The sequence below is a fragment of the Sycon ciliatum genome, chromosome 4 (assembly GCF_964019385.1).
Source record: "Sycon ciliatum chromosome 4, ocSycCili1.1, whole genome shotgun sequence".
Classification (NCBI taxonomy): domain Eukaryota; kingdom Metazoa; phylum Porifera; class Calcarea; order Leucosolenida; family Sycettidae; genus Sycon; species Sycon ciliatum.
Window position 1 is genome coordinate 27,061,471 of NC_088646.1, and position 23,259 is coordinate 27,084,729.

Consider the following 23,259-nt stretch of genomic DNA (forward strand, 5'->3'; position numbering starts at 1 on the left):
GCAGTACGGTACACCTCCCTGATCCGGATACGGTCGACCGGTAGATCTACGCGGTCCCGGATCGATCCCCCTATCTACAGTCCATTCACAAAAGATGGGCCCTGGCTCTGGCGAGCTCCCGTAATAATAATAGGCGATTTTTCAAGATTTTATCCTACACTGCAGTGTACTGTGCGGTGCTGTGAAATTTGAAAAAGGGTCCAAAAAGGGTACCTGAACTGGGGTTCGAACCGTACAATCAAGAGTAGATAAACAAGACTCTTGGGTTGGCCCACGGCGGAATTTTTTGTTGACGTAATCTTTTCGACGACGCACGCGCTGCGAGCCTTTTGGAGAGTTTTCCCTCGTGCACTTGGCTGGGCTTTACACTGCAAGGTCGGTGCCCAGCACGTGCTCTCACACTGCTCTGCGGCAAAGCCGCGTTTCTCTGAAAAAAGGTGACGTAAACAAAAAATTCCGCCGTGGGCGCGGGGTATCTGCAGATTGTGCAGGAGAGATCCGGAGTTGCACACTCTTGTTTATCTACTCTTGGTACAATGCACTGCAGGCAGGGTCAAACGGCCTGGATTTTGATGTGTTTTCCCGTGCTCTTACTGGCCCTCGGCCTCGGTCTGCCCCCCTAGCCTAGGCCCTCGTCTATGTGGCGATCGCGGAGTAGATCTGCTGCATGTAAAAAATTTGAATTTTCAAACTGGAGGAGAAAGTGTTTGACTGTTGTCAGGTTGTAGTTGGAGCTATCATGCACTACGCTGTTTCCCCGCACTAGCACAATAAGCTGCACATACATGTGTCGACAGAAAGTCTGTGGTTATCAAAAGAAGAAGCATCTACAACTTCAAGTATTCCTTTCTCCCCAGTCCTAAAGAATTTTCAACTTGTCCATCCACTATAAAAGTTCGCCGACGGCTTTCCCTTGCCGACTATTTATTCCTTCCGACGGGCACTGGAGCTCGAGCGTCACGCTTCAAGCCGAGCAACCAAGGTATGGTTTGTGTGTTTGCAGTTTCTTGAAATTCGGATTTTAGCATGACTGGTGCTGCTGGGTGTTGTCAGTCTGCTATGCTCAAGTCAAGTCGCATGCCTCAAGTACACTGAGTCTGTACAGCCGCCGTGCACTGCGGTGAAGCCGTGACCCATGCGGCGACCGTGCATTGTTGACGGTTGTGAAAGCAGAGCTCTCCAACTCATGTATTAAAATAATACAAAAGTATAGGGTACATCAAGACAAAGCACGTAACCCCCACTGGCCCGCCAGGGCCTACTGTAGGCCGGTGCCTGGTTGTGTACTCTTGATACCATACCATGGCATGGTGTACTAAGATCTACATGTACATGAATGTCTGAACCGCAATGATGACTGATGTGTCCTGCCACCAGACCACCTAGTCCAGCTTTGCACCCACATTTTGAGAGAGCCAGGGAGAAGGGGGGGGGAGCAGGCGCGTGCGCCGGTGCCCTTCAAGGGGGGGGGTTCGGGGGGGGGGCTCCCCTGGGAAAAATTTCAAAAAATGAAGCAAAATCTTGCATTTTGAGCGAAAAAAGGGGGGTTCCGGGCACCCAGGAACCCATACGGCGCACGCGCCTGAGGAGTGACAGTTGTAGGCGATGCACACGATGTGGATCTAGATCTGTAAATGCACGATAACAAGTTTGTGTAGACGTGGACTAACACGTACACAAGACTCTGCAAATCTTCCGAACGTCAGCACATTTACAGCCTGGATTGCGCATACCCACGTACAATATTTGCCAAAAAAATCCGGCCAATACTGCATGCATCGTAGTCGACTACCATGTGCAGCATTGGCCGGTTTTTTTGGCGAGTATTGTTCATTCGTTCTGTCTCATGGGGGAAATCGCGGAAGAAAAGCTCAAAATTTGCAGCATACTTTGCGGGGGATTTGCGACAGTTTTGGTAAACTTGCAAGTGGACTGGATAATCTACTGGTTTGCCAGCCAGGAAACTGACCATTTTCAAGCATTTTTCCTGAAGAGGGTTGAGAGAGTGGAAAGGATATTTACATCATGAAAGGCATGTCGTCGGGCGGGGGGGGGGGGGGTTAGTGCACTTCAGTCCTCCAGTAATGTGCCTCCTAGATACTTTGCCAGTGGTGGCACAGCGATGCACTGGTGACTCACGCTGTATACATAGCGTCCATAAGCAGTTCCGCTGACTCACCATCATGAAGTGATTTGCATGACCTCCATGCAGTCATGTAGCCATGGGAATGATGTCCTGGGTTGGAGGGAGCTCAGCCTGTACACATGACTCACTCATCCACGCCAACCGAGATGGCTTCATCGTTACTCTCACTGTGTGTCTGTGTGTGTGCTTGTGTGTGTCTGTGTGTGTGTGCTTGTGTGTGTCTGTGTACGTGTGTGTTTGTGCATTCTCAGGTGGTGATGGCCGCATGTGACCGGGATGTTGGCAAGGTAGGCTATTGGCATCTTTCCGTCTCTCCTGACTGCGTTAAAGATAGCCTTGCCGGAGCAAAGCTGAACATGCACCTGGCAAAAATGTGCGTGCATGCACATACACACATACACACACACACACATGCTCTGTGCATTCGTCTTTCAAGCAAAACCTCGTATATGACAATATGTCGCATTCGTTCACTGATATCAGTTTACATCCAGCACCCAGTCAAACTGGCCCTCGCATGATCCATGAGGGCGGTGTCTTGGTTGGATTGTGGCACATACGTACATTTACGCTATCTTGGAGGACCCTGGGGCATCACCTGCTGCAGAAGCCTGCCACGGAGTAGGGTTGTGATATGAGCTGATATGCCCGCCCACTATGCCAATTACCACCGACCACCCGTCGACCTGAGGCCGTACATCAACTGATTGTTAAGGAGAAAGGATGTGGGGACTTGTTCCTTGCGTTTATTTTAACAAAAGAGTTCAATTTTCTTCTCTGTTGGTCTGAACATATGGGTGCTGCTTTGCTCTTTCTCGTACAGCTATTGAAGGAGGTTGAGAGTGTCCTGTCCGCTCGAGATAGGCAATGCCAGAGAGATATTCGAGACCGGGACACGGATATTGCGAATCTTCGGCAAAAAGTAAGCCCGGGCCACCTGGTCTGAATTGATGCTATAAATTATGCCCGGTTCCCACTGCGGCTCTGTTGCTTGGCAGCACGTGAAGTGCATGGTGATGATTACCATAGGCACTGTGACTCGAGCTCCTGCAGCTGGCTCGTGGATTACCATGAGTTTTTGTGGAGCAGCTTTGTCGATGGCAGGCATGCTGCAATCGTGGCGCACAATGAGAATATTCACAACTCACTCAGCAAGGAATGTTTTGCGAGAAAGAATACAGAAAAACGGTGTGGTTTCTTGCACCTTGGAGAAATCAACATTATTGTTTAAGTCCAAATTCATCTGCTCAAAAATCATGGCGCCACGAATGTAATGTAGAGTGTCAGTGGAGCGGCGGATGTCTGCCATGTGCGGTGGAGCAGTAGAGCCACAAAACATGTACTCTAAAGCGTGAAATTTTCGCGGCGTTTTTAGTTCGCGGTTTCGGAATCCGGACAGGTTTGCGAGGTTTTAATTTTTGCGATTGCAGAATTTTCTACTGTGGCATTCATGCTACACCTTCCATGGATCTCCTTTTCGCGCTGTCTAAATTTCGCGATTTCCACGCGGTCGCGAATTTCGCAGAAATTAGACCATCGCAATAATTTCACGGTTTACAGTACATGCTCACTTGTACTTGTCAGCAACAGGGTTTTTGATACAGTCAAATCTGCCGTTAGCGACCTCTGCCGTAGGCGACCATCTACCGTTAGCGACCGATTTTCCGTGCACCGACGGTTTCACATACAAACTGATCTGTCCAGAGCGACCATCTGCTGTGCGCGACCAGCGACTGCGATTTCATGCACGGTGGCTGCATTCAAATCTGCTGTAAGCGACCGCGACCCAGGTTCAGAAAGGTGCGAAACTGTACTTGCCAGTGCGCTGTCAACTGCAAAGTGTGAAAATGCGCTGTCTTGCAAGTGCGATCGACTGGCGCCTGGCCTGTGCTGAGGCTGTGCTGTAGCTCTCAAGTCCGCAGTGTCGATCTACTGCCGTGTCGCATACGCGTTCTATACGGGTATGGTCGTCGTTGAATATCCAATAAAATGATATTAGAAATCACATTATTCTCGTCGATTTGAGTACATGGAAGCATATACCTGGTATGCCGGATTTACCATACATCTGCCGTAAGAGACCATCTGCCGTAAGCGACCGCTTTTTCTTGCACCAAGGGGCGGTCGCTTACGACAGATTTGACTGTACGCGTGCCCATTCTGCAAGGAAATAATTTGTTTTATCGTTCATTTTGGAAATGATTCTTGCATACCTTGTGTGTGTGTGTGTGTGTGTGTGTGTGTGTGTGTGTGTGTTTGACAGGTCAATAACCTAAACGGTATCGTTCAACACAGAGAGGATCAAGTCCGATCTCTGAAGGATGAGCTCGACAAACTTATGATCTCTCAGGTGAGGCAAGACTCTAACACCTACTGTAGTCAAGCACATGTACTGTCGGCCGTGGACATGGAAATCCGGTTGAATGATGCGGGGCTGGTGCCCGCAGTGCGTAGAGAACGTTGCATGCGGTGCACATGTTGATCGTTGATCGTCACTGCGTTAAACTTCTTCCTGTAGTCTCTCCCCTCGCATATAATGGTCACGAGGACCTACATAATTATAACCATGGTTCTAGCCAAAGGAGGGGGGGGGGGGGGCAGTGCTCCCTACTCTGATTGAGCCCCCCCCCCCCCCCATCCTCCGTGAAATTGTGGCACCCTACTCATTTGTCGTTTTTTTCAGGCAACTCAACAAAAATGCAGTCGATAGCCACTAACAGAGGAGTCATAAAAGCGCACTTGTCTGGCGTGAAGTCGAGGGGTTCCCTCCCGTATGTTGCATTTTTGCATGGCAAGACAGTTTTGGAAAATGGAAAAATGGGTTACGGGGTAACTGTCCCCCCCCCCCCCCCTACTGTTTTGACCTGCCTACATGCATAACCATGATATAACTGTATTCTGTATAGTCAATAGAATATTCGATGCATTCCAGTGGTGGTATCCAAGGCTTCATAGTGAGGTTGACAGTTCGCAGAGTGTAGCCCTTGGCTCACTGTGCAGAGTCACTACATTTAGGATGCCCTGTATTGTCCAATCGCTGTGGAGCCTGTCCCACGCAAAGGAGGCAGGGTACCACTACTTTAAGTATGCCAAGACCATCAGCAGTCTTTCCACACGCTATCCGGATCAAGGTGGAACGTTCTTCTTGAAAATCATAAGTAGGATTGCACGTGCGGCATAGCAACTTGTTTTGCTCGTTTGGCTACATATCCACCATCTCTTGTCTGCTTCGTCTCTACCATCTCCTTTGAATAGAGAAGGGAACTACAAGCCTATACTGAACAGCTGGATGAGCTTAGGAATAAGGTGAGGCGAGCTATTGGCATGCGTTTCCTTGGGTGTGAATACGAGTGTTCAACTGTTCATGCCATGATACCTGTGCTGTGCTAGTTGGCATCGTTTCTTGTGTATCAGTACTATCTGTGAATTGATATGCTTGCAAACAATGCATGTTCTCTCCAGGCTGTCTCGCTCTCTCTCTCTCTCTCTCTCTCTCTCTCTCTCTCTCTCTCTCTCTCTCTCTCTCTCTCTCTCTCTCTCTCTCTCTCTCTCGCTCTCGCTCTCTCGCTCTCTCTCTCTCTCTCTCTGTCTCTCTCTCTCTCTCTCTCTCTCTCTCTCTCTCTCGCTCTCTCGCTCTCGCTCTCTCTCTCTCTCTCTCTCTCTCTCTCTCTCTCTCGCGTTCTCTCTCTCTCTCTGTCTCTCGCTCTCTGTCTCTCTGTCTCTCTCTGTGTCTCTCTGTCTCTCTCCCTCTCTTATCATGTCTATGCTTTTCCTGCTATCCTCTATTCACTGTCATCACATTTACCGTAAAATACCGCCAGAGCACCCCGTCTCTCCCATGCACCCCGTCTCTCCCATGCGCCCCGTCTCTCCCATGTGCCCCGTCTCTCCCATGCGCCCCGTCTCTCCCATGCGCCCCGTCTCTCCCAATGCGCCCCGTCTCTCCCATGCGCCCCGTCTCTCCCAATGCGCCCCGTCTCTCCCATGCGCCCCGTCTCTCCCATGCGCCCCATCTCTCCCATGCGCCCCACCCTGACTTCTTGTCAGGGAAGTGAGAATCTTCGTATGACTCTGTGAAGTGTGATGCCGTACCGCACTGCAGACGTAGACGCGTGCTCGACCCGGTTGGAAATGTGCGCAACAGTTCACACCCTCTTGACCAGGGATCGCACAAACCCTGGGTTTTTGATGGGTCTGTAGGACTTCCTGCTCTTGATCTTTGGTCGGTGTACGAGACACACACACACAGTTTTCGTAGGGTGAGTACTTTTTCATGTAGTACCGAATGCGGCAAGTAGGACTCGCCCATCCGCCCCTCCCCACCTGGACCTACTCGAAGGGTGGCGGAGGTAGGGGCGCTCTGACGGGATTTTACTGTGATTAAACATCTACCTCATAGCATAGTGTTACTCACTGTACCATGCACCTGCCGGCACTTGCTTCTGTATCTTTCTACCTTGTTTTGCAGCACGCACAGTTGTTACATACGCATAGTGATGCTAAAGCTAAGCATACAAAGCGCTATGAGAAGGTGGTCAAGCAGCGTGACAAGGTACTGTATCGATAACAGATTGAAGGCAGCACAACTTCTTGAAAATTAAAATCAATGCAAGTCATGTACAGTAGTTGTAAAACAGCCATTTACAATTTTGCTCCATATTTAGTGCATAAATATCTACCTTTAAGTATGTACTTCAGACATAGTCAGGAATTCTTTGCCCGAGTACCATGCATGAAGGGATGCACTGGACAAGGATGAAAGTGCAAGTGAGTGTGGATGTGCTTGGTAGGGGTTATAGGCGATTCACATGACAGGCAAATCCAATCTTGTCAGGTGCCTGCCATGTGAATCGCCCGTGAGGTTCTGAAGCTACAGAGGAGGGTATTTGGTGGCTTGCTTTTACTGTGCTCCAACGGTGTTGTTTGATATTGTCTTCCACTGTGTGCTGTTACTCTCTCTGTGCCTGCATGTTTTCTTTTCCAGCTGACTGCAGACTTGTCGGCGCGGAACACAGAACTGTTAGAGCAGCACCAACAGAACACGGTATTGTCCCTGTGTCACTGTGTGTGTGGGTGACAGGGGCGTGCTCGGCTCCCCTTCCAGGGGGGTGCACCACTTCCAGACAACAGCAATTTTCAAAAGGTTGCACCGGTGACAACATCATATATTTGTACATGTGACGTCATTATTACTGTTACAAAGATTGTATGTCATCAAGAATGAACACAGTACAGCATCATATCAATTTTTTTCAAAATAAAGGGTGACAACTTTACAAAAGTTTAAAAACCAATCCGTCGACGGCACTGTTGGTTGGTAGGTTGGTTGGTTTTTATTTCACTTCGCACATTCAAACGGGATGACGACCCAATAAAATGACGGCGAAGGCTTAGCCTAGAAGTGGCTATGGAAGAACATAGAAAAAGCTATGGAAGCACAAAGTAAGAAAATAGGATACTAATAACTGCGAGTAAACGGGGGGAGAGAGAGAATACGATGTATCTGTGATACTACGTGAGGATTACTGAACTGCACGGGGAGGGAGAGCAGAGCGATCAGCAGCAACTCGAACTACTCCCTACAGGCGTATGGTACACATGCATGCTTAAACTCAGGTAGCCGGGTAATTGTGCGGACCTCACCAGGGAGAGCGTTCCACAGCAGAGCACCAGCAACAGAAAATCTCCGCTGACCGCGGCGGCTACGGTTTGCCTGGCTTAGTAGGCCATTTGACTGCTGATGGCGGGTAGGGGTGCCTTGTGCCGGGGTCAGGAGCTGGGCGAGCACAGGGCTGGTGCGGGCGTGGATGCACCGCCAGATGGTGATCAATATTTTCTGCCTGTAGAGCTTGCTGACATGGTACAGGGAGTGAGCAGTGAGCAGCGGCTGCATGGCTGTCCGGGGCGGGTTGCCATCGATACAGCGGATGGCTCTGTTTTGCGCGGTTTGCAGTCGTTTCAGTTGACCCTCTCGCATTGCGGCTGAAAAGCAGCAGGAGCCATAAAGCTGGTCGGGCATTATGACCGCCTTCACATACACCTGACGAGAGCATCTTGATAGGCTTCGGCGTGCCCGCCACAAGGCGCCAATTTTCTTGGCAACATTGGTGACCACATAGTTTACATGGGTGTCCCAGTCTAGGCGATTGTCAAGGTGAACGCCGAGGTAGCGTGCAGAAGACGCTGAGGGGAGGAGACAGTCGCCGCTTTTGACTGTTACTTCCTGTACATGCTGCTGGGGAGAGATAGTCAGAACCTGGCTCTTGGTGGCGTTCAAGATGAGGCCTCGGGACTTCAGCCAACCGGCCAGAGCAGTTGCCGCTGTGGTGAGGGTTCTGGACGCTTCCGCCGCTGAGGCCTGGGAGTCGTACAGGGCTATGTCATCTGCAAATTGTACACTTGGCACAGGCGAGGAAACCAAAGGGACATCTCGTGTGTATATACTGAAGAGGACAGGGCCGAGAACAGAGCCTTGGGGCACTCCGCAGGTGCAAGCCAGAGCAGGGCTGGTTGAAGGTGAGATGAGGATCTGCTGCTTGCAGCCGGACAAGTAGTCGACGAACCAACTAAGGGCTTTTCCAGAAATTCCAACCGCAAGGAGGTCTTGAATTAACTTGTCGTGGTGCACTTTATCAAAAGCCTTCGACATGTCACTGTGCCTTCCCTTCCGTTCTCTTTCCTTTCAAGCGCTGACGTCCGTGTGCCACTGTGGTCGCATCCTTTCGCGATGTCATGCAATCTGATATGACACTTGACAGGCTGTACGTACGGGACTGCCTGGCTGCATGTAGGCCGCCGCGCACTAGACCCCTACTGCACTACAACTAACTAGTACAATGTGCAAGACACAGGTGCAGGATGTGCTCCCGCGAGGTCGGGCTTTCCGCAATACATTGGTGACTTTTCAAAACCCCGATCGAAATATTTTGGGGGGGGTGCACTTGCCCCCTGTGCCCCTCGCCAAGCACGCCCCTGGGGTGTGGGTGTGTGGGTGTGGGCCAGAAAAAGCCTCTTCATAGCTGTGTGGTGTAGACCAGGCTGAATAGTGGCGGTCAATTCTTCAGCCTTGCAAGCTGTTGAATGGTGCAATCCCAGCACAAGCTGCTATGGCTTCTGCTGTAGCATCGCTATCATCCCCTCCGGCGATGGGCGTCCAATGGTCTAATGGTGTGTGTGTGTGTGTGTGTGTGTGTGTGTGTAGCCTTGCAAGCTGTTGAATGGTGTAATCCCAGCACAAGTTGCTATGTCTAACATAGCTGTTCGCTATCATCGCGTCCGCGATGGGCATGTCTGAGGTGTGTGTATGTGTGTGTGTGTTTGTGTGTGTGTGTGTGTGTGTATGTGTGTGTGTGTGTGTGTGTGTGTGTGTGTGTGTGTGTGTGTGTGTGTGTGTGTGTGCATGTATGCGCACTGTGCTTATCTTTTGCCCGCCTTTGGCCACACACACACATTGATAATTATGCATGTAATTGATGTGGAATTCCATGCAAGGGAAGCTTTTACACTCTCTGCAGTGCAATTCAATCATCATCGTCACAAGTAGCCTGAGAACACACAGCTAGTGCATATGAGCTCCTGTCCGCTCAATGTCCCCTCGAGCTTGCCAACAAACCGCTTGACCCAATCTTCCATTGATATGCAGCCCGCCTCCTCAGACAAAGTATATTGTAATGTGGGGAAGCCGCTGTGCCAGGATTTACTTACAGAGAGAATCATCCTCTATTTTTTTGTGGGAATTTCATTTTAGGAACTGGAGGAGAAACTGCGGACAGCACAATGTGGAGAAAAGGAGGCAGCCGCCAAGATGCTCTCTGCCCAAATGGAGATGGACAAACTGTCCGATCGTTGCTCAGCCCATCAGGTGGGTAATTTGTCATTTACACATGTATGCAGGCGTGTAGCCGAGTACTCTAATTTCACAATTTTTCGGTGCTCATTATTTTCGGTATGAGGGCAAAAGGCCAGGTTAGGTGAACAGAAATTTTCGGTACAGAGAAGCAGTTCCCTATTGCATTATGTGTGTTAGTGGTTGTTCGATGTATTGAAATTTTAGGTATGGAACAGCTGCACCGAAAGTGCCGAAAATAAAAGTACACTGAAAATTTGTGAAATTACAGTACCCTTCCGGGGGGACCACAGGCGTATTACTCAATAATTATGTGTTTGAGGCATTGTCAAGGGCGCGATTGCGCTGCTGCATTTTCAGTTTTCACAGTAATTTTCTGTAGAAAACGAGATGAGTGCTATTCACAATGTGCTAGCCACTCAGTACTTCACAACCATCACTGGTGAGATATCTGTATGGACTGGAGGAATCTGTGTTAAGTCATGTTGCTGATGTGTCGAACAAGATCGGCTAGAGAGCGCGTGTGTGCATGGTGGGGAGTTTGGAGCAAATCTATGAATTTCACCTGAGGGTAACTTTAGCATTTCCTTCCTCTTGTGCACTGCTGTAGGCGTCAAGTGATCGCTACAAGGAGCAAGCAGCCACCAGTGCAAAGAAGCTGGATGACACGAAGAGAGACCACACCAAGCGTGTCCGAGATCTCGAAACCCGAGTAAGGACGCCGCCAGTTATGTTGTCACTTGATGTGCTTGTGCAATGCGGTGTAAGTTAAACGTGAAATTGTCATTTGAACACAACAACAACAACAGACACTACTGCAGGTGCAGGGTTCATCACTTTCTCCGTTTCTTTCTCACATCTTCCATGTCCCATCAGATCAAGTCGGTGCGTGACGACAGCAACAAGAATATTGAAAGGTTAGTACACTCAATCTGCGGAGAGAATTGTTTCGTCCGTTGCGGACTCATCAGCGCAGCACAGAGAAAATGAGGCCGAACCGGATAGCAATGATGAAATAAAATTTCCAAAGCCAGATTTAAACCAGGCCTGAACGTACCTTGCCAGAGTGCTCAAACTGGCAAGTCAGTGAGCTATCAGAAAGGTTACTACATGTAGTCATGTAGTAATCATGTAGTTGTGAGGCACATTGCTTATGGTCAAAGTCGCCCTTGTCGGCCATTGTCCCATAGGTCAATACTAACTTAAAACCCTTTGAGAGCCGTCTCAATCTTAGACTTCCTGGAAAGGTCTCTGCTAGAGGAAGAGACAAGGTCACACATGATGACCAGGACACCATAGACAGACAGAGAGACGAACAGAGAGCCCCTTCTAAAGTTTGTGTGTGTGTATGTGCGTGCGTGTGCGTGCGCATGGGTGCCGGTATTGGTGTTGTCTTGCTGCAATGTGCCTGGTGTGCGTGGGGTTCAAAGTATCCGCAAAGCACTGGAGAAACAACAGGAGGTGACCAAGAGCATAACAGAGGAGAACATAGGCTATCGACGACAGTTAGCTGAGCGCTGCACGCGTTTTGAGGTAAGCACTCACTCCCGGCATGCCTATGTCTGTGTCTGCATTCCCTTCACTGCCTGTACCTGTACTCTATTCCCTGGTGTACATTTGAGCTCTCTTTCCTGGTCTTTGCGGTACCGGAACACCATCCAGAACTAGGACTTATTCGTTACTCGGAATTGCATTTGAGTCATGTGCAAGTACAATTGGTCAGACCTTTTCCAACTCAAACTACGGTCAAACATGCCGTACCACATGACCCAGAGACTGGCCGGATGGTGGAGTAATTTGGAAAAGGGTGCCTACGTGTTTGAGTCCACTGTACATGGGGGTAGTAATGATAACTTACTGTACGAGTATGCGTCGCCTAGCCAGTACGTGTACTGTTTGTATTCCATTTCCAAGCTACATGTACATGTATACCCACACGCCGCGGCCTTCTTCAATCATTCTCTGGTGGTGCGTGCAATATCTTTGCTACTAGTGGTACCGTATTCTCTGGACTATAAGCCGCACTTTTTAAACACTCCTAATTCACCCAAAAAGTCGGTGTGGCTTCTACTCCGATGGTCAAATGAATGGTGATATACAGGGGTAGATGTCCAAGAACCTGGGTGTGACTTTTACTCAAGTGTGGCTTATAACTTACTCCGGAAAAATACGGTATTTAGAAACTTTCAGGCGTCTTATCTTATGTACTGCGCACTGCTGGTCTGATCAGCTTTTATTGATGAATGATGGCCTGGTTGCGGTGTGGGTGAATGACTGTGATTGCTGATGACCTGCTTGCTGTGATGACATCATCTGTCTCATCTACACTGTAACACAGCACATGGAGCTGGATAACGGGGCGCTGCGAGACGAAGTCAAGCTGCTACAGAAGCAAATCAAGGTGAGTATGGTTTGACAACTGCATGACCTCTGCCACTACTTTTACTTCAGTACAAGGTTGTGCACTTCAACACATATGCCGCGGCTGCTGTGCCCTGGCTTCATCACATGTTGTACTTGTTCATAGTCTAGGGTGTGCATTGCAACGGTCGTTTGTAAGTTTGCACATCGCTCTACCTGAGTCAAGTCATCCCGGCTTTGCCACTTCTTTCCATTGTCAGACTGCTCAGACGGACTGCTGCCAGCACCGCGAGCGCGTTGAACAGCTGCTCACAACTGTGGACAGACAGCAGACACATATAGAGTAAGCAAAGGTGGGAGCGGTGTGTTTGCGTGTGTGTGTGGGGGGGGGGGGGGTGCATGTGTGTGTGTAAGTGTGTAAGTGTGTGTGTAAAGAGAAAATCTGCGGGTGCACATCCAGTGCATTTGCAGATTGGCGGTGTGTGTGTGTGTGTGTGTGTGTGTGTGTGTGTGTGTGTGTGAATCTCCGGATGGGCGTATTGTATTGTATGCGTGTGCATGTGTGTGCGTACGTACATGTATGAAGGGTTGTGTGCGCTTGCATTGTCGCCTGAATCCCATATAATGAATAGTGTCTCTTTCCTATCTGCTGATCTTACTGTGCAGCGATCTGGAAGCGACAGACCGACAGTTAATTTCCCTGGAGCTCACTGCAGTCCGAGAGGAGCTAGGACAGGCACAGAATCAGATAAGGTGATCTGCATGGCATGGTTGCGTTATCTTGGTCAACATGCTCATTGTCACTGTTTGGAGAGAAGATGGAACTAGTATGTTAACGCAAACTGTTGATAATTTGGATTTGTTGCATATGTATGTCTCACCCTGTGTTGCAGTCAGCTGGAACAGAATGAAGACCACTTACGACAGCTTTTGGCGGAAGCTGACAATCGGTACGTGGTCTTCTGTTACACATTCCACTCGTGAGTGCGCTTTCTCTTGCATGACACTGTGCAGGAGCTGTGATTTCAGCATCACCTGACACACACACACCGTGATTTTTTTTGACACACCCTGTGTCTCCCAATGCATGAGTGAGTCGGAACAGCTGCACAGTACAAGTAACAACTTTGTTTCTACCTACCTGTATCTCGTGTATCTCGTGGCATTGAGCACTTTTTTGCAAAGGTTCACCAACGTAGCTTGTACATGTATCTCTATTCTGGCCAGGCATTCCAAATGTGTCACTGACTCTGCAACGCTCCGTGCTGACCTGAAGCATGCTGTGAGTACAATGCAATGTTTATTTGGATTCTAGTATTGCGTTTTAAACACTGATACTGGTACTGTCCTTCGATATAGTAATCCCTCTCGGCATTCTCGATGTTTCTACTTGTACAAGTATATTGACCTTCTGCCTCGGTACAGTAAAACCCGGTTTAAGCGACCACCCCACGGTCCAAGCAAAAGCGGTCGCCGGGTGGTCTTTAGAACCAGTTAAACCAGGTTTTAATGTATCTTTTAGAAAAGTAGGTCGATTGCCTTGTGTGAGGTTTCTTGGATGTCAACACACATGGTTTGGTCAAGAATGAAACTTCATTCCTGAATACTGTTTCCCGTCATCCCTCATCCGCACTTCGAATGCGGAAAAAAGCTTGTGCAGTACATTTAATGAGGTGGGCTTCGCAGCCCAGCTGCCCGTTCAATTGCCCTTGCAAGCTGTTGAATGTTACAATCCCAGCGCAAGTTGCTATGACTTCTGCTGTAGCACCGCTATCATCGCCTCTGGCGATGTGCGTCAAATGTGTGTGTGTGTGTGTGTGTGTGTGTGTGTGTGTGTGTGTGTGTGTGTGTGTGTGTGTGTGTGTGTGTGTGGATGCGTGTGTGGATGCGCGCGTGTGTGCGCGCGTGTGTGTCTGGATGCGTTCAGTCTTGCAAGCTGTTGAATGGTGCAATACCAGCACAAGCTGCTATGGCTTCTGCTGTAGCATCGCTATCATCGCCTCCGACGATGGGCGTCTGTGGTGACCAACAGTTAGGTGTGCAGGCTGAGAGAGAGATCTCCCTGTAGCTCTGCTAGTCTATTATACCAATCGTATAGGTGTGACATGATATGAGTGGTATATGATAACGTGTGGTGCCAATGTATAACTAAGGTAACGCAATGCAACACCAGCGCATTAGTACTTGAAGGCAATACATTACACTCTGTAAACTAACACCACTACATTACCCCCCTTTTTTAAAAAGAACGCAATTTTGAATACAAACTGCAGCGTACAACGCAACGTCGATCAGATGTTGTGTTCAAGGATTGAGCCAATGCAACTCAAGACTAGCTCTGAACCCTAGTGCTATCTCCTCACACCAGTCCCATAGCATCCTTTGCTTTCTGTGATAACTGAACGCTCCTTCCTGCACGGGTCACGATGCCTTCACGGAATACAGCCCCACCACCGGCAGGCCCTCCAGCCACCCGGCTTCCCAGGTTGGCACGCTGACTCTCTGGAGGGTCATCCGGTCGCGCTGGTGATGCATCTGGGGCTGGTGTACTTCCACTGGCGACTCCGGTCGGACCTGCTTCTGAATGAACAGGACCGGGCTGCACAGGGTGTCCAGTTGACTTAGGCTCCTCCTGTCGTCTCGTCTGTGGCATACTTGCAGGTGGCCGATCTGGGTGAGGAATGCTCGGCTGCCGCAGATGTCGCTCCTGCAGTGTTACCTCTGGCTGCACCTGGCATCCCGGCCGGACCACTTCACGTAAGTGAACACGATTCCGCAGGAGTATTCTGCGTCCATCCGTGATTCCAACCTGTCGTCCGTACTGCTCGACGACTTTCCAAGTTTGTCTTGGGTTGCAGTAACCATCCTGCACTATAACTTTAGTGCCCGGCTTCATTGAAGGAAGCGCTCGCACTCCACGGCGAGCGTCATGCTGCGTGGCCATGTCTGCCTTGGCTTGGATTTGGTGGGACGGATTGACAATCGTCGGAGTAATTGACGCGGGGAGCCTCGTGCGAACCAATCTACTGAACAGCGCCTCATTTGGCGCCATCCCAATCATTCAGTTGTTGCTGTTACGGACGTCGAACAACACTTGCTGCAGGCGTCGGCTGAACGGTAAATGTGGTTTAAGCCCTGCCATCCGCTCCTTCAGTAAGCGATGAAAACGCTCAACCATGCCATTGGACCGAGCGTAGCGTGGGCTCGATTTAACGTGACGGATCCCTAGGCGTTGGAGGAACGTTGCCATCTCTCTGCCAGCAAACTGGGGACCATTGTCCGAGACCAGTTGTGCTGGCAAGCCGAACCTTGCGAACGTCTCCATTAATGCACTCACAACGCTGGTGGTTGACGTGCTTTGCAGTAGGATCACCTCCGGGTAGCGCGAGCCATAGTCAATGATGGAAAGCAGTTGATGTCCTTCCACATTCACCAGGTCTACTGCGAGCTTCTCCCATACACCTTCAATCTCAGAAGGGAGAAGCTCCTGATGCGAGTTGCTATGTTTCCTATAGCACTCCGAGCAGCGCTCGGCGTACAATGTGGCATCTTTTGTGACACCGGGCCACCAAACTCGACGTCGGAGAGATTCCAGGAATGCAGCTCGACCTGGGTGCCCCTCATGTGCCAACGCCATAACTGCAGTGCGAAGCGCTTCCGGGATGACCACTCTTGCGTTGAAAAGCACGACACCTTCTGAGGCTGAGAGCTGATCGCGTACGATGAAGTATGCCTCTTCACTTGCACTCACAGCCTCCCATCTGGACGTCAGCACTCGTTGCAGAATACTATGTAGAATAGAGTCGTCCTGCGTGGCCTGTGCAACCTGCTCCAGGTCTACTGGACAGGCCTCTAGCACCATGCCAACAAACTCGGCCATAGACTTTGTCTCAGCAGTCGAAGGGGCGTGGCCGGGTAGTGGAGCCCTGGATAAAGCATCCACGCACAAGAGCTGTTTTCCTGGGACGTACACCAACTTGTAGGTGTAGGGCATGAGAGACACCAGCCAACGCTGTAGCCGGGGAGGTACATCATCAAACGGCTTCTGCACTATGGATATCAGGGGTTGGTGGTCAGTATGCACCTCGACGTGACGCCCGAGCACGTACTGCCGGAAGCGTTGCAGCGCAAACACGACTCCCAGCATTTCTCTCTCCATCTGCGAATATCGAGTTTCTACCTCTGTGAGAGTGCGGCTGGCACATGTCACTGGTAGCCATTGACCACTAGAATTCTGCTGCCATAGAATTGCTCCCAGGCCACAAGGCGATGCGTCGTCACAGCTTATGGCCGTTGGAACGTTTGGGTCCAAACGAAAGTAGGCCAGGTGGTCCAGTGCCTGCACCAGCTGCGTCTTAGCGTCGCTGAACGCGTTGCAGAATTCGCTATCCACAATGAAGGGCACACGCTTTGCCAACCGTCTCACCGGCTCGGAGATGGACGACATATCTGGAATGAATCTTCCGAGGTAGGTTACCATTCCGAGGAAACGTTGCACATCCTGAAGCGACTTAGGCATAGCCATGTCTGCAATGGCCTGCAGCTTGTCACCGTCGGGAGCCACGCCGGTGCCCGACAGCCAGTGGCCAATGTACTTGACGCTGGACTTGCTCAACTGGCATTTGTCTGCATTGAGCCGGAGATTTGCTGCTTCCAGGCGCTGCCGGACTGCTGCGAGACGCCTGTCATGCTCTTCCTGGCTGCTTCCAAACACAAGAATGTCGTCAATGTAGACAATCACTCCTGGGAGCCCTGCCAAAATATCCGAGACCACGCGCTGGAACATTTCTGGTGCGCTGGCAATACCAAATGGCAGACGCTTGAAGCGATAAAGCCCACAATGGGCCGCGAAAGTCGTCAGTGGACGCGACTCCTGGTCAAGCTCAATTTGGTGAAATCCCGACTCTGCATCGAGGACTGAGAACACCTGCGCTCCGTCCAGCTGCGCTGTTATCTCATCCAGGGTTGGCAGGACATGTCGCTCTCGGACAACATTCTTATTCAGCTGCCTGTAGTCGATACACAAACGTAGTTTGCCACTGGGTTTGCGAACTGGCACGATTGGGGAAACCCATGCCGCAGCCTCTTTCACCGGCTCGATGATGTCAGCATCGACTAACCGCTGAAGTTCTGTCTCTATCTCGTCCTTGATGCTGAAAGGGGGACGCCGAGCTGGCAGAGCGACAGGCACTGCATCTGGCTTGACGGTAATGCTGACTGGTGCAACGCTGACCACATTTCCAGACTCCACCAGGTGGGTTGGCACTAGTAGCTCGAGTTCCTTGATCACGTCCTGGCCAAATAGCACTCGGTGGGAGCCCTTTGGTACAATGAAACAGGCCACAGTGCAGCTACGACTGGCAGATGATAGGGTGACGTCTGCCATCCCCAGTGTGCTGACAACTCCCCCGTTGTAGGCACGGAGAGTTCGGTCACTGCGACGAGTAGGCTGCACTATGTCCGATGTCAAAATTGTTCTCGTTGCACCAGTATCGAGCAGGCCTTCACATGATTTTCCATCCACCTGCAGAGCTGCTGTGAACCAGTGTTTCTGATCAGTGTGCATGGTATACACAGACTCGCAAATTTCATTGGCTTCATCCTCCTCGCCAATAGTCTGGGCTCTAACTTCCTTGCTCTTGGACAGGCAGACGACTTCAAAGTGCCCGACCTTTGAGCAGTGTCTGCAGCGAACTCGCGCAGCCGGGCAATTGTCCTTGCCTGGTGGATGGGTTCCGCCACAGTACTTGCACGTGTGAGCCTTGCTTCTGCCGTGCTGACGGTGTTTCACCATATTCACCGCAGCCGTATCCGGTGCTACGGCTGCCACACTTCCCGAAGGCATGTCCAGTGTCCTTCCTGCTTCCTCACTGAACAGCCTATTGTCAACCTTTGAGGCTTCTAATGCGACAGCTTTCGCGATAGCATCAGCTAGCGTTAGTCTTGACTCCATTAGAAGCTGCTTGCGTGCCTCCTGGCACTGCAGTCCGGCTATGAACTGGTCCCGAAGCTGGCCATTCACAACCGAGTCCACTGCAGTCGAGTCAAACTCGCAAAGTGCCGCCTTTTCTCGGAGCCGTCCCATGAAAGAGGTGACGGACTCATCAGACTGCTGCCTGAGTTTCCTGAATCTGTGACGCTCCGCAGTTGCATTTACCGACGGGCGAAAGTACGATTGGATTGCGGCCTTCAAGACTTGGTACGCGTCCTGGTCACCAGAGGGTTCTGCGACCTGGAGACCCTTCACAATGCGGCGAAGAGATAGGCCTGCCAGGTTTAGAAGCAGTTTCTTCTTTTCCCCTGCGTCTGCGACCTTAGCGATATCGAGATAGTCTTCGAAGTCCTCTAGCCATAGGTCGAAATCGGCTGCGATATTGGCAGAGGGGTCCACAACAAATTCGCGTGGTGGTCGACCCTTGACTGCTGCCATCCTGCCTGGCCACAATCCTGTTCACTGCGCCAATGTGGTGACCAACAGTTAGGTGTGCAGGCTGAGAGAGAGATCTCCCTGTAGCTCTGCTAGTCTATTATACCAATCGTATAGGTGTGACATGATATAGGTGTGACATGATATAGGTGTGACATGATATGAGTGGTATATGATAACGTGTGGTGCCAATGTATAACTAAGGTAACGCAATGCAACACCAGCGCATTAGTACTTGAAGGCAATACATTACACTCTGTAAACTAACACCACTACAAAAAGGTCCAAAAGAAAGGATGTGTGTGCGTATGCATGTGTGTGTGTCTGTGTGTGTGTGTGTGTGTGTGTATGTGCATGTGTGTGTTGTTTGTCTGTTGGTGCTTCCTGTGTAGTTATCCGAGGTGACGAGCTTCCAGCAGATGGTGCTGAAATGCCAGCAGGAGCATGGCCATCTGACAGACGTACGTTGTAGCATATTCAACTAAGTAACTTGATTTGTACTGAAAACATTTGACTGGAACTGGAACTTGATGCCAGTTCCAGCCAGCAAGGCCTTTTGATCATGGCAAAGTGACATAGTCTCATGTTCATGGATATATTGTGGTTGAGACGTAGCGTCTCTTTGCTTCTTGTTTTCGAGTCATTGTCTGTTCGTTTCTTGTTGTTGACACGTGTTGTTTGTTTGTTTCCTGTTCTCCTTGCAGAAAGTAAGGGCAGCTGAGCGCCTGGGCAAGCAAAAAGTCAAGACACAGCTGGACAACCTCACCATACGCCTTGCCGAAAAGTGGGTGCTTTATGCCATGTTGTGAGGCGTTAGAGAGAATATGAATGTACATTTATGGTGGTTTTGTCATATTGTGTGTGTGTGCGTGCGTGTGCGTGTGTGTGCGCGTAAGTGTGTGTGTACAAAAACAAGTGCCCATGGAGTACATGTATACAGCATGACATTATCATTGAAGGTGGACTGGTAATGATGCTTTTGGATCTTTCCTGGCAATTACGCTGCTTCCCCTATGGACTGTATCTATCTGTGCGTGTTTGTGTGTCTGGCTATCGGTAGGCAGTCAGAGGTCTTGAAGCACCAGCAAGCATTGGCCGAGGCACAGCAGAAGAATGACCAGCTCAGTCATGACAAGAAAGAATTTCAACGCCGATTCAATGTAGGTCGTCATGCTTAGATTACATGTTCTCTCTCTCTCAGAATAATTACATGTATTGTTGCCACTGTTGCCCGGTATCTATCAGTCTATGTGCCATGTGTGCGTACACTACATGGTATCGAGGCTGTGGCTCGATACCGTGTGTGGGGGGGGGGGGGCATCGTTGCTTCCGCCATAAAGCCCAACATGATTGTTAGGATTGGGTGGTTTTCCTGTTGTTTGTTGTTGTTGTTGTTGTTGTTGTTGTTGTTGTTGTTGTTGTTGTGGTTGTTGTTGTGGTTGTTGTTGTGGTTGTTGTTGTGGTTGTTGTGGTTGTTGTGGTCGTCGTCGTTGTTGTTGTAGGCAGCGGTGGTGGAAATCGATGACTTGCGACAACAGCTACAGGTTCGCACTGCTGTGCGCATGCAGAGCAGTGATATGGGCAATCCCACTGCTGCTACCCTAGTAAGTACTAGTACATGTATGATGGTGCAGAACATTCACTTCCACCATGCATCTATACACTCATCTTCTTGCAACCGGCTACTTAGATTGTTTCATGTACCGGTGCTGGTATGTACAGTAGTGTGGCTGAGTCTTGTGGTATGGCGCTGTTCCCACGCTCGAAATGTGTTGCAACATAGCGTGCTTGTTCATGTATACTTACACAACTTGAATATGAGTTCTGATTTCCGAACAGTACCTATTCACGGACACCGCCCGCTCCCGCTTACATGTAGACCGAGTTCGAGTAGTTTAGTGTGTACTGTAGTCTGCGCTGAGCAGGTACATACGACAGTTACCATGCTTATCACACACACATATTGAATCCTGGTATCACAAGATCAACTTGACATATGAGTGTAGTGCAAGTAGGTATGGGAGAAGCTTCTCCTTTCGTTGCACCAGTTTTGTTTTCTCACATGCATGTTATTCCATGCTGGTGTGTGTTACGCTCAGGACTCCCAAGATGTTCCGTTCAACAGGTAAGGGCAATCGCTGTATGCTCGTTGTCTTCTGATTGCTCTATGCATTGTTTGTGGAGTACGCATGGTTGTGTCCTGAAGAGTGCGCAGTCCAGTACTGTAGTGCAATACAATACAATACAATCTAGGCGCACCCTACGCTGTCCTGACATCATCCTGCACTGTCCTGCAGTATCTCCACCGAGAACCGTTGTAGGCAATGATTTGTTTCTCGGTGCATGTATTCCTCGTTGCAGCTCATTTCGCCGCCTTCCATCTAAAATCAACCCGGCTGTAGTCGGGTTGCGTCCCCGGGACCAGGCCAGAGCTGGTGCAGCCGCGGCCGCAGGTTTAACCAGCTCCAGTACGGCTGTAGCCACTACCACAACCAGCAGCACAGCTCGTTCGTCGTCCGATAGCTTGGCAGGACCGCTGGCTCGTGGTGGAGAAGCGAGTGACACTATATCGGGTATGCGTGCGCACGAGCCGACCGATGCCAGCGTTGTCAATCAGCTATTGTCGGAGCTGACTGACGCACTTGCACCACCAGCATCACTGTCAACAGCCAGTGCGGGATTGGTAAGCACAATGTCTGCGATAAGAATGATTGTTGACGGGTGTAGTGCACTGAGAGGGGGGGGGGGGGCACTTTCTCGAATACCCGTCACAGAAAAATTCCTCGCCACCAGTTTACATTTGGTGAATCAAGCAGATTATGCTTCGAAGTACTTGTCATTTCTTCCCTTCCCTTCACCACTTACTCGCTCACCAGTAACGATCTGAAGCAACAAATGTGTTCCGTTTGTACTAGATACTTTCAGAGTTGGGTTTAGAAATGTGAAATGGGTCAGTAGTGGTGACAGGTTCATGCCATGACGTTACTGATAACATACTCTTCAGGTATCTGGCAGCCGAGCGTCAACATGCTGACTTACCAGTGCATTGTTGCTTTGTGTGCTTGTCTTCGTAGAACTGTCCCGCTGCTGCTTCACACGCTCCTGCTTCTAATACCTCTGTCTCGTCTGTCTTTCAACAATCCAGTGATAGGCAGCGACCAGGGCCTGGCACACACGCGCCCAGGCTGCCGACGACTGGCCAGCATAGGAATCAGACAACGGCCACTGAGAAGGTCGATGACTTTGTAGCTGACTTTCTCGCCAGGAACAGCATCGAGCACGATGTGTCCCGTCTTGTCGACTCAGTCACGTGGCATGATCTCAAAACAAGATAGCATCTCGTTGCGACCTTGCCGTAGAAGCCGGCAGACCTGTGGTGGCTCATTGCAATCACACTCCACGGCAGCAGTGATCACCGTGAATTGAACACCTGACTATTCATGCACACAACCCATGATACAGCAATATTCATCTATTGTGGTGCTCTCCATCTCGGTACTACTTGTTCTTGTGTGATATGGAAGTGGAGCTACTCTTTTCTTGACCCTTTCTTCAATGTTCCTTGCCCAATGTTCTTGTCCTCTTGTTCATGCCATAATTTTCACTAAAACAGCTTTATCCAAACGCTAGATTCGAGAAATTTACCAGCGATAACTCCCCTTCAATAATGATAGCTGTCACGGTTACGAAACGCATTCTCAATGTCATACCTAGATACATGTATATTCATTCCCTTTATTGAAGTATGAATGATTTTTTTAATGAAGCATGACACCTTCATGTTCCACAGCATGTGTCTGGGAACTTGCCACTTTTCCTCCTTCCTTTTGTACAGTTCCTCCCAGCCCAGTAGTACAGTAGCGTACTAATGCGTAGGGGACATGCAGCAGCAGCCATCCTTTTGTCACAGCAGCACCACTACGGCTGAGTTGTGCCACTTCTGGTTCTACCACCGGCCTGAAACCAATAGCCTATTCATTGCCACTGCCGTTCCCGCTTTGCGCCTGGCATGTTGAGATCATTTGCTCATGCATTCATTCTTCACCGCTGTTTATGATATCCAGCCATGCAGATGTTTGATTTTGTCATTTGGATGATTATCTCAGCCATCATTCAAGCTCCGGCCGATGTGACCTTTGCAACAAACCTCTCTGAGGCGACTACTAGTATGTTCTACATTGATCTCTGGTTTGTTGAATGTAGAAATTGCTGTGTACGTGTACGAACCGCACTGTCGGTACATGTGGTTGCCGCCAGCTACCAGTAGCCATGATCGGGCAGTAGCAAGAGTATTATACCCCCCCCCCCCCCGGTTATAATACTCTTGGTAGTACGGTAGTTGCTGGTATGAAATGGCCGACAGGGAGCCGATCACCTTTTTGGGTGCAACTCCCTGATCAGGCTGCAACAGTACAGGTGACCCACACCTCTGAGGCTCACTTGCATGGCACACGCATATTATGTCATCAAGAGTATACA

General features: G+C 50.0%; 1 protein-coding gene across 2 annotated transcripts; it reads left to right on the forward strand.

The window, feature by feature from the left end:
* Positions 1-617: 617 nt before the first annotated feature.
* On the forward strand, positions 618-22,987 carry LOC135815367 (interaptin-like). Of its 2 annotated transcripts, none has more exons than XM_065328652.1 (23): positions 618-982; positions 2,398-2,433; positions 2,970-3,068; positions 4,410-4,496; positions 5,402-5,452; positions 6,615-6,698; positions 7,131-7,190; positions 9,894-10,007; positions 10,603-10,704; positions 10,869-10,909; positions 11,423-11,525; positions 12,331-12,393; positions 12,614-12,696; positions 13,020-13,106; positions 13,247-13,303; positions 13,581-13,635; positions 19,173-19,241; positions 19,485-19,564; positions 19,841-19,940; positions 20,283-20,384; positions 20,880-20,905; positions 21,142-21,463; positions 21,855-22,987. In XM_065328652.1, the coding sequence occupies exons 2-23, from the start codon at positions 2,404-2,406 to the stop codon at positions 22,113-22,115; spliced, it is 2,076 nt and encodes a 691-aa protein (XP_065184724.1). In that variant the 5' UTR covers positions 618-982; positions 2,398-2,403; the 3' UTR covers positions 22,116-22,987. The 2 variants fall into 2 exon arrangements, with proteins under 2 accessions (XP_065184724.1, XP_065184725.1); XM_065328653.1 differs by having other exon boundaries at positions 21,926-22,057.
* Positions 22,988-23,259: the final 272 nt, after the last annotated feature.

Coding starts and splice junctions, on each gene's coding strand:
- LOC135815367 (XM_065328652.1), top strand. CDS start 2,404: ATGGCCGCATGTGACCGGGATGTTGGCAAG. Junction 10,910..11,422: donor AGCAACAAGAATATTGAAAG/GTTAGTACACTC, acceptor TGGGGTTCAAAG/TATCCGCAAAGCACTGGAGA. Junction 19,941..20,282: donor AATTTCAACGCCGATTCAAT/GTAGGTCGTCAT, acceptor TTGTTGTTGTAG/GCAGCGGTGGTGGAAATCGA.